The following is a 13,350-nucleotide window of genomic DNA, read 5'->3' on the forward strand; positions in this document are numbered from 1 at the left end:
TTCTTGTTGTTAAAATACGTGTGAAATAGCTCTACATTCCAACAGTCTGAGAGAGTGTGTGTGTGTAGAGTGTCTGGTCAGTAACATGGGTCTCCCAGTCCCTCTACTCTGCACTAAACACAAAATAAATGTTCTGGTATTCCTTCCCACTTTATCCAATCAGGAGCGAGAACCCTATATATTTTTTTTTCTTTACTTATTTAAAGAAATCTTGTCAAGCCAGGTTTGCTTATTACTGCACCGGTAGATTATTTTACTTGTTTCAAGGACACATTTGCTTGAAACTAGATTTTATTTCTTATTTTTGTCAGACCACTTTTGCAGTGTGGAGTTCTCTGTCCTGATTGGATAAAGTGGGAAGGGGATACCAGGAAATGTATTCTGTTTACTGCAGAGTGGAGGGACTGAGACACCCATGTTACTGACCAGACACTTTATATCAGTGATGGCTGTCGGAATGTAGCTATATTTTTAACATGTAACAATAAAAATATCACTTACAGCACCTTTTTAAGGAAATTAATCACAACTCTTAGTCGTTACTAATCAGATCCAATTATTTTGGTATCTACATGCTTGGTTATGGGATTTCTTTTATCTAGTTTTTCTTGTAAATGGAGAATTATTGCCAAATAATGTGATTTTGTTCATGTTTGCTTAGTTTCATTGTACAGTGTTTCTATGTTTAATAGGTACGACATGTCACTATCATCACCTGCTCAGTAGTTGGTAGTTCATTTAAGTTTATTAATTGCAACGATTGGGTCTGGAACCTTCTCCAGGTGTCTGATGTGAATTATCTGGTCTTGTTCCACAGCCCTCCAGCAGGTGTGTCCGTGCCAAAATCAGCATTGCCATGATCTGTCAAACCCTGGTCAGCCCACCAGAGGGAGACAAAGAGATCAGCAGAGACAACATCACGTGTAAAATCACCTATGTCGCCAACGGTACGTATCCATGAGAGCTTGTCTGTAATAATAGTCCTGTTTCACAATCTCCCTGCTTTAACACAACGTCCCCAGGAGGGGGAGCTAGTGGGTCAACATGAATGGGGATGTTGAACAAGTAAATCACGAGACGATGCTTAGATAATCACATTGATCAATCGGCTTAACAAACACGATAACTGAAATGAAGACTTGTTATAATTTGTCTGATTACAAAAGTTATTCTTGTTTGTAATGACAACAAGTGTCATTTATCTACGTTCTCTGGGACAGCAATGTCTGTTTACATAATATTATAATAGTGAAGTAGGACTGATGGACCTACAACTACTGTGTCGCATCATTTAATATATACTTGACTGTGATATTTCCTTTACTACTGTGATATCTTTAATGTGATATTTCCTTTGCTACTGTGATTGTGGGATATCTACTGTAATATTTGGCATATTTCAGTTGCAAACAAACATATATATATGATAATACATTCTGTTTGCTCTATGAAAGTCTTTCTGGTCCTAAGTGATGTATGTCCTCCTCTGTCCACAGTGAATCCAGGAGGCTGGGCTCCTGCCTCGGTCCTCAGGGCGGTAGCTAAGAGGGAGTACCCCAAGTTTCTCAAGCGCTTCACCTCCTACGTCCAGGAGAAGACCGCTGGGAAACCCATCCTCTTCTGAGAAGGTATGTTTCAGTCTAAAACGGCTTCTAGATATCGTACTTCAGACATTACTGACTCTTAGCTGCCAGAGTTGTACCCTTCCTGCTTATAAGTAAGTGTGTAATTTGTAAGTGGCTTTGGATAAAAGCGTTCAGCTAAATGTAGATATGATTGTTCAGTGTTGTGTGTGAGATTATGTGGGAAATAAATCCGTGATAAGAGATTTAGAATATTGGTTACTTGAGTGCTTTTTCAACTTGATAATACAAACCTTCTCACGCTCTCCAGTGTTCTTGACCCAGTCGGAGGACACAGCAAGACACCCCGCCCCCCCGCCACCACCATCTTGAAGCTGCAGCGCCCCCATGAGGCTTCGAGGACCCACTGCAGACACTGACAACAGACTGTTGACGGCTATGACAGCCATCCAAGTTCCTTATGGCGTTACCTTTAGGCTAGCTTCTAAACTAGCTCCCATGCTAGCCATTCATGCCAGCCTCCAAGCTAGTTTCAATGCAAATTCCTGTGCTAGCCCCTCATGCTATGTCATGCCAGCTTCCACGCTAACGCAGAGACTGACTTGCAAGAGTAGCCAAAACGTCGGTTGTCACTTTTCCGACAGAGATATAATATATAAATGTACGTATGTGTTATAAGAAGTTTATAAGAAAGAGATTTCAACTGAGAGACTAAACTGGCTCTATTTTAGTCTGGCTTTTTGTAGTTGTCCTTTTTTAAGAAATCCAGTTTGTTCCTACGGTATTTTGTGTTGATTTTGCTTTTATAATAATCGGTGATCTCATAGCTTACTTTCATGCTGCTAATTATAATTTTTTGCTAGTGCAGCAAAATGATTGATTCACCTTTTTAAAGTAAGAAAATCATTTTGTTAAAAAGAAAAGTCCAGATTGAGGGCTGTCATTGACCTATGACCCCTATGACACAGACTTGACCTTTTTTTTTATCCTTCTCTGTCTCTCTGGTGAAAACACCACTCGCTGGTACTGATGGAGGGACGAGAGGATTAGTTTTCATGTTGCTTGGTGTACAAAAGGTATCTCCTGAACATTCTTCACTCTTACGTTTACATGCGTTATGGCTTATATGCTGTAGCGGCACAATGGGGTTTTTAAAACTAGTAAATTGTATGTATATATATAATTAGTTATTAGCTATTTCAGAGGTCCATGAGAAATTTGCAAAACACGTGTCTGAATCGACCCCCATATGCCTTAGGATGGAATCACTAGAGACGTGCCTCGTGGCCCCTATAGACCCGACAACATAAACATCCTAAATAGGCCGCTTTTGGATTTCCTGTTGCAATGCAAGGAAACTATAAAGGAGGAACGTACGTGTGTAAACTTTCAGTTCGACCGACGTTGAGTTGAATGGGATCAGCCGTCATTTAAACCTTGGATGTCAGAATCTTCTGCAATGTTGCATTGTTGACTAGCTGACATTTGATATATTGGTTGATGTACATTTCCTCAGATAGCTGCTATATTTAGAATTTGGCACCAAAGTCTGTCCCCAAGCAGAGCATAGAACGCTGGTATTCTGACATGACCCTTCCTCCTTTTATAGTTTCCTTGTTGCAATGTTTGTTACTAGTCACTGACGGGAAATAAAACCGGGCGCAATCTGTAGCACCTGGCAACGGCATACTTGAGAAAAGGTCAGACCTGGGAGTTTTGCTTTATTCACACTAAGAAGAAATGTCATCAGATGACTTTCTCTAGGTTATTTATGCCTCGTCTCCACTAGCCAGGGTTTAGCCGTGCTGTGGCCTGTCTGGCACAATCTCCTTGGTTGAGATGGACACCTTTCACAACCTGGCCAGGCCTGTTGTATCGGTTTAGCTTGTGTGCCAGTTGCTTGTGAATTTTGAAAGGTTGCCTAGCAACCGGAGTTTATACAAGAAACGCAATGGAGACACAAACCCAACCATACCACACCACTCTTCTAGACCATGGCTAGCCCCAGCCAGGCTGAACATAGCCAATGGATTCGAGGAATTATATATTTTTCGGCAACAGTGCTCTGGTTGGATTCCTCTTTTCAAATGACAATGTCACCAAATACAGAGAAGGATATATATTTCTTTTTTTTTTACAAAGAAAAAGCTTCCAGTGTTACAAAGATGTCAAATTAATTCATAATTGCTTCAATTTAAACATGGTGGTAACATGGCCAGGGTATAAACACACTGTTGTGTCGAGCAACCGTTCAGTCACAGGTTTGAGGTGTTTAGTTCTTTTAGCTCATGTTAGGAGGGGGTGCTTACTTTGACTCCAACCAGTCTGTTAAATTATAGTTATGTGATTTCCTCTTTGTACCATGTCAACTACGTATATATTTGGTAATACATTGATAGCACAGTTCCCCTCGCGGCCAATGGATCAGCACAAAACACACACACCTTCAGATCCCCATGGCGACGTCTGTTCTGGGGCGACAGGCAGGTTAAAGCCAGAGATGATACTCGGCGCTTCAGCGGAGTGGAGCAAGGCTCAGGCTATGACGCCGTTTCACGTCAGACGTCTTACTGTTAGTTCGGTTATTAGCAAGTTGCATTTGCACTGAATGTAATTTAATTGAGAGAAATGTTGTAAATATGTTCTACACGAACGCTGTACTGTCGACAACGACGTGGTTATTCTCACGCCTCGTTCTAGAAGAGAAATAAAGATTCGACTTCTCCAGCTCTGGTGCTCGGTCTCCTCTTTTTTGCTTTGCAACCTGTGAAGAACCAGTTGTACACAGTAACCAGACACACACGACTTCTCACTGGGGGAGCAGAGGCTTCGTTCATCACACTGCAGGCCTTAGTGCTCAGTTCTGATTTAATGCTCACATCTGATGTTTGTTTGGTCATACATTTTTAAATGTGGCCAATATCAGGTCATGTTCCTGCATGTGCAAATTAATAAGTATGGGCGTAAGAAATGTCAAGAGTGCAAGAAGACCTGTACCTGATTTAGAACCACATATGAAAGTGGTCCAATCCTAATCAGAATTGAAATGATCAAATTCCATGTGATTTGTGTTGTTTACACTTTTTCTTTTCTTTTATACAACATTTTAGAAAATTATTAGACTGACATATTCCAACAGTCTGGTATCTCAACATAAAGTCACTTGTGAGCATCTTGATTGCACGTCATAAGAAATATGATTTCTTGTATCCAAACTCTCCGAAGACGGATGGACCGCTGAGACTGCCTCCAGCCAGGTCCAGCAGCGTGGCTGCTTTCAATGCTAGAGTCCGAGTCATCAGTGCTCAAGTCGAGTCAGGAGTCCTGAAAATCAGTCCTGGACTTGAGTACTACAACACTGGCTACCTCCGCTAACATTACATATTAAGTTAAATGATGGGGCGACAGTGGCTCGAGAGGTAGAGCAGTAGTCTGGTAATTCAGAGGTTCCCGGTTCGATTCCCACTTCTCACCGGGCAGTGTGTCGAAGTGCCCTTTGAGCAAGACACTGAACCCCTAACTGCCCCTGGTGAGCAGGTTGGCACCTTGCATGGTTGCCTCTGCAGTCGGTGAAAATGAGCTTCTCCATTATCGATTGGTTTGCTGTCGATTTCTCTTCAGATACCTCCCGATTTGTAATCCCTCCCCTCGGTTGATTTGATTGGTCCATCGACAAGAAGGTGACATTGACGTTGGTGTGCTCAGAGGCTAAAGTAGAAACCTTTTTAACAGAGCGCCCGAAAAAGCATGACAAAAAGCGACGAAAAAAAAGGCACAGGTGAGTTAAAAAATACTTTCAATGTGATCACAGCCTGAAATCGGTGACTCCTCCATTTCAATAAATACAAGCAGCTCAGAAAACAAGTTATATGGCTTAGATTTCATTCTTTCACAAAAATAAAAACACAAGACAGATGAAACCTTGAAGGTTGAAACGTCTGCAATAAATCCAAGATTTCCAACTGCAACGGTTGCAGACGTCCAGGACATCGACGAACCAAATATTCAGAAAGTGCATGCGCTTAAATCTTAAACAAGGCACAGAGATAGTGTTCAGAGAGACGCCACCACTGACGACATATGTTGACACAACACACCTCCATCTGGAGAAGAGTTGTGCTCCTGATATTCTATTAGTGCATTCATGTGGCAACACATCACTGATGAAATAAAAATACATTCACAGATGGGATTGGCATCTTAACCCTCTGCAAAAAGGCTGCATGGTCTTTTGAGCGAGAATAACTAATAATAAATAATACGATTTTAGTTTGAAGATCACTAGACGTCTCACGGGAGACACATTTAGACTGTTGCCATTCCAGTTGCAGATCAGGCCATTAACTTAACATTAGGCTCGTTAAGGAAACATATAATCCACCCCACATGCCGTTTAACAAGACACAGCCTTCATTTTGGCCATAGGCGGTAATTCTCTTTTTTAAAGGCTATTGACCCAACAGGACTCTTGTTTTGAGGGGCACTTCACCAGTTTCTATTTTGCACATGAATCTCTCACACGCCCAAAAAACAAACAGTTTTTCACACATTCATTCAGTTTGACCGTTTGAGAGCCATGAAATAGAAAAACCTTGTTTTATAGGGACTGCTAGCTCATCATTTCATTGAGCTGTAATTAACACAACGCAAGGATCAATAACTGTCAAACTGAATGAATGTGTGAAAAGGTTTTTGGACGTGTGTGAGATTTTGTACTAAAGTGTATTATAACAGAGTGTTACTTGTTCACTTTGCGGAGAGTGGCAGATTTCATTTCACTGATACGACTCCTGTCCACATGTTCAGTTGTTGAGTCCACGCGTTCAGTTGTTGACTCCACGCGTTCAGTTGTTGACTCCACGCGTTCAGTTGTTGACTCCACGCGTTCAGTTGTTGACTCCACGCGTTCAGTTGTTGACTCCACGCGTTCAGTTGTTGACTCCACGCGTTCAGTTGTTGAGTCCATGTGTTCAGTTGTTGAGTCCATGTGTTCAGTTGTTGACTCCACGCGTTCAGTGTTCAGTGCAAACAACCGTGATGGCGTTGTCTCAAACCTTGTCATCTTGCTCCTAATCAAACTTCCTCACTTGAACTCAGTGTTCAAATGCAGACAAGTGGCACAAATGTGAAAAAAGAAAACGATAACGGACATTAAGAACTGAAAAACAAACAGGGTTTCTCTCCAGGCAGTCAGCTGCAGTCTTTTGTGCATCGAGTCCAGTCATTAGTAGTCGCTCAGCGGCTCGAGTCCTCTGGGAGTCCGTGAACCGAAAACACTCCAGAACCGTGTCACCAGGAGACGCTTCATTCTTCATTTAGTGGTCTCTTGTTCTCGCTCTGTTCGCCGCCATGAGCTGTTCTGACTGACGAGGCTCGTGGCTCCACAGGGGCCAGGATGCAGGCGAGGCAGAGGCTGTTATTCTGAGAGGCTCCAGGCAGAGGCTGTTATTCTGAGGCTCCAGGCAGAGGCTGCTATTCTGAGAGGCTCTCAGCCGAATGTCACGCTGGTTTCTCTGACTGTGACCCGGGCTGTTCTGACTGTGACCCGGGCTGTTCTGACTGTGACCGGGGCTGTTCTGACTGTGACCGGGGCTGTTCTGACTGTGACCCAGGCTGTTCTGACTGCTTCACTTTTGATCTAAAAGAAATCAGACAGGAAAGTATGTCAGTACAGTTGCAGGATATTTATATTTACAGCATATATATCTGTCTGAATAGTGAATATACCTGCATATAATCATTCCACAAACCTACTTATACACCTGCATATAACCCATACAACTCTGCATAATAGCATGTACAATAATGCTGTGTATATATATATTAGGGATGTCCGATATTATCGGCCGATATCGGCATTAAAATGTGATATCGGAAAATATCTATCGGTTTTCAAATTTATGAATTTTTTTTTACATTTCTATAACCTTTATTTACCCAGGCAAGCAAGTAAGAACAAATTCTGATTTTATTTATTGTCAAAAGTATGCATAATGTTGTGGCCTGCATATATCGGTATCGGTTGATATCGGTATCGGAAATTAAGAGTTGGACAATATCGGTATCGGTAAAAAAGCCAATATCGAGCATCCCTAATATATATACACACACATCTGTTTGTACATACCTGCATATAATCCTTTTTTACATATCTGTAGATACTATATAAATATCCATTACCTACTCTTACTAGTTACACTGCTGGCCAGTACGACTTACTACCACAGTGTCTATATATCACTGTACATATTAATATTACAACTCTGTACATACATCTGATTAGCACTATAACTCAGTAGTACTACTAATTTATATATCTTATACCCAGTTGAGTCACCTGTGCATTGTATATTACTATTGCACTTAATCCAATCTAATAACGGGCCAAACTATCAACTGTACTGATAACACAGAACAGGGCTAGAAGAGCGATGGACCAATGAGAGACTGTGAAAATGACCTGTTGTGGGTCATGTGACTCTGGACGAGGTGGCCGGCGGCGAGAGCGGCCATGAGCGACAGCTCTCCTGCCAGGACGGTGCCACAGACCACTCTGGCCAGCTGGCGGGCGTTCTGCCCCGGCTGGGAGGGGCTGCTGCCCTGGACGCCCAGCATCTGGAACACAGGAGGGATGGAGGTCAACACGTTTGTCTGCTGGTTCTCGTCATTTAAAGGGTAAATGGTGCATTTATATAGAGCGCTTTTATCCAAAGCACTTTGTTCCTCACATTCACTCACACACCGACGGCAGAGGCAACCATGCATCAAACCGGGAACCTTCGGATTACCAGACGACCGCTCTACCTACTGAGCCACTGTCGGAAAAAGCTTTTTGGTTTTCTGCCTCCCTTTCAGGCACACCTCCTCTCACACACACACAACGCACCCCCTGGTGTTCAGAAATCAGAATGCACCAGCTGTGCGCTTGAAAAAATTATCATCTCAGACGTTTAGGGCCTCCGTGTTATGAGCTGGACACACTGCTATTGGCCAGGAGACATGATAGCAAGGGATACAATTTTTAAACACCACACTTTTAATCGGTTATGGTAAACCTTTTGGTTAAGATCTTGGTTGCTACTATTTGGACCATTTGGTTAAGGGCTCAAACCGGCACTTACAATGTGTAGTGTATTGAGAGGGGACCCTATTAACTGTTACACAGCCTGGGAGTAATGGAGACGTAGATGTTTTAATTTCTAGAGCTCTTCATACAAGGACTAACAATAGACCGACACAATAGACACACAGAAATGATACGTTTTCAATTGTATTTTCTGTACTGCTGTGGCTGAAAGTTTTAATATTTGTAAACACTAGAGACCTATATTCCAATTTAATTTACAGTGGGTTAATAAGGAAGGTTTACATAGTTTATATTCCATCTATAGATCCAAGAATATATGTGAATATACCTCAGGTTATATGTTCTGTATGTGAATATACCTCACGTTGATATGTTATATACACTAATAATAAAAAAAAATATGGACTGGTGCTTTAAAGGCCCAATCTGTGATTCAAAAACAAATGGGTCCCACCACCAAATGTTTTCATTCTCTAGTAGATTCTAAGCTCTCGAGTCGAGCACTAACACTAGATGACAAGTAACTAGGATTATTTGTATATTATATGTATTTGCTGTATTACACAAACACAGAAATGTGCACATGAATCATTGGGTGTGTTTACCTACACATTAATACTCCAGATACAAGCTAACGTCTCATATCTTAAGACAGGATATGGTGTTCATACGCTCCTTCATATCCCGATTACCTACAACCAAACGACCACTTTATTACGTGTACATATGTACCTAATACAGTGGCCACTGAGTGTATACACCCGTGTACGTGAGTAAACGGGAGTATTGCGAGCGTTACCATGGAAACTAAATGCACACAGACCTAAAAACCCAACGGTTGGGCGCCCCAGTGGCGAACCACGTAACGTGCTGAGTCGCGGCACGGCCGACCCGGGTTCGATTCCCGGACCAGTCGTTATTTGCCGAATGTCTTCCCCCCACTCTGTCTCCTGTTCCTCCTCTCTCTCTCTCTCTCTCTCTCTCTCTCTCTCTCTCTACTGGACTGCCCAGTAGTAAAAAGCGATAAACGCTAAAAAATAAATCTTAATTTTTTTTTTTAAACGGTAGACAAGAGACAGTGTTTAGATGCCTCCGCATCCCAGTCGTCATGATCATGGTCTCTCATCACCGAACTATAACCGACTACTATACTGCACCTTGTGTATACCGTTTATTTTTCTCATCTTTTTATATTCAGAGTTAATTATATTGTTTACAGTTTATTTCGCTCATATTTTTATATTCAGAGTTAATTATATTGTTTACACTGTTTTATTTATTGCCTATATTTATGTCTTTCTACTATTACCCTGCCCATACCTCCCCTCCCCCATGCTGCTATGACGCCCGAATTTCCCCAATGGGATCAATAAAGGAATATCTTATCTTATTCACCAACTCGTAGAACAACACCAGAATACTACTGTACAATGTCAAACATGCAACCACAGTGTGTCTGTCAGGGTTGAGTCGGGTACCTGCAGACAGGCCTGCTGGGCGGGCAGGTTGGTGCCTCCTCCCACGGTGCCCAGCTCCAAGGAGGGCATGGTGCAGCTGATGTAGAGGTCCCGTCCCTCTGGACCAGCGGACTCCATCTGAGTTATACAGTTAGAGCTGCCCACCGTCTGAGCTGGGTCCTGCACAGAGAGAGAGAGAGAGAGAGAGAGAGAGAGAGAGAGGTCTTTCACTACCGATACTGAGCTGGGTCATGCACACAGAGAGAGAGAGAGAGAGAGAGGTCTTTCACTACCGGTACTAGCGCTGCCGCGGTATTGATGTTTTCCTTACCGCACAAATTTGCTAAATATTTCCTACCGCCGCGGTTACAGTCAGTTACAGTTACTGTCTACAGGTCAGGTGTGTTACCTGTCTACAGGTCTAGTCAGGTGTGTTACCCGTCTACAGGTCAGGTGTGTTACCCGTCTACAGGTCAGGTGTGTTACCTGTCTACAGGTCTAGTCAGGTGTGTTACCTGTCTACAGGTCTAGTCAGGTGTGTTACCCGTCTACAGGTCTAGTCAGGTGTGTTACCTGTCTACAGGTCTAGTCAGGTGTGTTACCTGTCTACAGGTCTAGTCAGGTGTGTTACCTGTCTACAGGTCTAGTCAGGTGTGTTACCTGTCTACAGGTCAGGTGTGTTACCTGTCTACAGGTCAGGTGTGTTACCCGTCTACAGGTCAGGTGTGTTACCTGTCTACAGGTCTAGTCAGGTGTGTTACCCGTCTACAGGTCTAGTCAGGTGTGTTACCTGTCGACAGATCTAGTCAGGTGTGTTACCTGTCTACAGGTCTAGTCAGGTGTGTTACCTGTCTACAGGTCTAGTCAGGTGTGTTACCTGTCGACAGATCTAGTCAGGTGTGTTACCTGTCTACAGGTCTAGTCAGGTGTGTTACCCGTCTACAGGTCTAGTCAGGTGTGTTACCTGTCTACAGGTCTAGTCAGGTGTGTTACCTGTCTACAGGTCTAGTCAGGTGTGTTACCTGTCTACAGGTCTAGTCAGGTGTGTTACCTGTCTACAGGTCTAGTCAGGTGTGTTACCGGTCTACAGGTCTAGTCAGGTGTGTGTTACCTGTCTACAGGTCTAGTCAGGTGTGTTACCTGTCTACAGGTCTAGTCAGGTGTGTTACCTGTCTACAGGTCAGGTGTGTTACCTGTCTACAGGTCTAGTCAGGTGTGTTACCTGTCCACAGGTCTAGTCAGGTGTGTTACCTGTCCACAGGTCTAGTCATAGTCAGGTGTGTGTTACCCGTCCACAGGTCTAGTCATAATTAGGTGTGTGTTACCTGTCCACAGGTCTAGTCATAGTCAGGTGTGTGTTACCTGTCCACAGGCGATGTAGATGGCGGCTACGATGTTAGCAGCGTGAGCGTTGAAGCCTCCAATGCTGCCGGCCATGGCTGAGCCCACCAGGTTCTTGTTGACGTTTAGCTCCACCATGGCGGCTGTGCTGGTCTTCAACACCTACACAACACAACACGTACACGTTGGTACACTTGTCATCTGCTCACCCTGTGACATCACTAGAGACGCTCGCCACATCTCGCCGGATGTTCCCCACGTTAACACATGCGGAATGTTCATAGGTACATGTTCCGTTTCAGAACTGAGACACTACTATAGAATAAAGATCATTTGGGGCGGCTAGGTGGTGTAGTGGGCAAGGCACTCGCCACCAATGTGGAGACGCTGGGTTCGCGTGTTCGAATCCAGCTCTCCACATTGTTTTCAGTTTGGCTGGTCGTCCGTACTAATACAATTGGCAGTATTAGAGGGTGGGAAACTGATGGGTGGGGATCGGGCGTTGTGGACAGCGACTCCTACAGGTCGGTTGGTGCGCCTGCGCAGTAGAATCAGGAAGTGTCGGGGGCAGCGTGAGCCTCCCACGCGTTACTCCTCGCCACTGAGAGATCGAGCTGCGCAGGTGAAAAGATGCGACTGCTGTTACCTCAAGTACCGGAGGGGACTTGTGCTATGTATGACTTAGTCCACATTGCAGCCGGCTTGTGGGAGGCAAGAAACAGCATTCGTGACAGGGGAGGGTTGAATTGGATGATACGAAATTGGGATGGGAGAAAAATATAGAAAATGGGAGAAAAAGTGGATCACAAAAAGAATAAAGATCATTTGGATATAATAAAAAAGAAATCAAATGTTCTGTGGGCCCAACAAAATCAGTCTCCCATTAATTGTCTATGGAGCAGCTCCAGACTTTATACTTGATGATGTCACAAGTTTGAGTCTTACTTCTCTGGTCTCTGGCGTAGCTCATTAGATTAGATTCAAATGCATTGTTATCATACAGCACAAGTACAGTACAACAACACAAATAAAGGAAGTAAGAGTGCAAATGTAACAGTACAGTGCAATAGTAATATACAATGTACAGCTGATTGAACTGGGAATAAAATATATAAATTAGTACTACTGAGTAATAGTCCTAATCAGATGTATGTACAGAGTTGTAGTATTAATATGTACAGTGATACAGGTATAAAGACACTATGGTAGTAAGTCACTACTGGCCAGCAGCGTAACTAGTAAGAGAGGGTAGGGATATGTACAGATATAGTATCTATTCTACAGATATGTAAAAAGGATGGCATGTTCACAAATATTGATTGAACCGTCTTAAATGGAAATAACATATTAGAATTGTTCCATTTGAGCTGCATTTCCCTTTAAGGTTTAGTAAAAGGAGAGCAGAGAAAGAGAGCAGAGAGAGATCAGAGAGAGAGAGCAGAGAGAGAGAGCAGAGAGACAGCAAAAAGTGATTACTAAGGTCAATCAAAAAACCAAATTTTTATTTAGAATTTCCTCGTTCATAAATAGGAACGCTCTGAGGACCCTAGCTGGAGCCCTCATCCAATGTCACTTTGACTATGCTTGCACTTCATGGTACAGCAACATATCCAAACAAATGAAGACAAAGCTCCAGACCTCCCAAAACAAACTAGTGAGACTCCTGCACAACCTTCACTTTATTAGGACTCACCTAACGCCAGCCCACTTTAGCAGTCTGGGATGGCTTAGGGTTGAGGAAAGGGTACACCAGCTTAAAATGCTACTGGTTTTTAAAGTACTGAAAGAAACGGTCCCGAGTACCTAGTAAATTATTTTAATAAAGTAGGAGATGTCCACAAACACGCCACAAGAGGAAGCCCCACGGACCTGGTCCTGCCGA

General features: G+C 43.2%; 2 protein-coding genes across 5 annotated transcripts in view; one reads left to right on the plus strand and one right to left on the minus strand.

Moving 5' to 3' along the window:
• LOC311236780 (ceramide transfer protein-like) overlaps positions 1–4,310 on the plus strand; it is a 61,861-nt gene extending 57,551 nt beyond the window's left edge. Inside the window, exons 17-19 of the mRNA XM_084324533.1 lie at positions 818–947; positions 1,497–1,628; positions 1,894–4,310. Of these exons, the coding sequence (XP_084180659.1) occupies positions 818–947; positions 1,497–1,624 (258 nt within the window). The 3' untranslated portion in view covers positions 1,625–1,628; positions 1,894–4,310. The remainder of the gene's footprint in view (positions 1–817; positions 948–1,496; positions 1,629–1,893) is intronic.
• A 318-nt stretch (positions 4,311–4,628) lies between these two features.
• The window catches only part of LOC311237424 (3-hydroxy-3-methylglutaryl-coenzyme A reductase-like), a 36,574-nt gene continuing 27,852 nt past the window's right edge, over positions 4,629–13,350 (minus strand). For all 4 annotated transcript variants that reach the window (XM_084325294.1, XM_084325296.1, XM_084325293.1 and 1 more), the window contains exons 17-20: positions 11,490–11,630; positions 10,149–10,307; positions 8,044–8,198; positions 4,629–7,221 (exon numbers count right to left, since the gene is read on the minus strand). In XM_084325294.1, coding sequence (XP_084181420.1) covers positions 7,083–7,221; positions 8,044–8,198; positions 10,149–10,307; positions 11,490–11,630 — 594 coding nt within the window. In that variant the 3' untranslated portion in view covers positions 4,629–7,082. The remainder of the gene's footprint in view (positions 7,222–8,043; positions 8,199–10,148; positions 10,308–11,489; positions 11,631–13,350) is intronic.

The sequence above is a fragment of the Notolepis coatsorum genome, assembly GCF_963971535.1.
Source record: "Notolepis coatsorum genome assembly, chromosome: 11".
Taxonomy (NCBI): Eukaryota; Metazoa; Chordata; class Actinopteri; order Aulopiformes; family Paralepididae; genus Notolepis; species Notolepis coatsorum.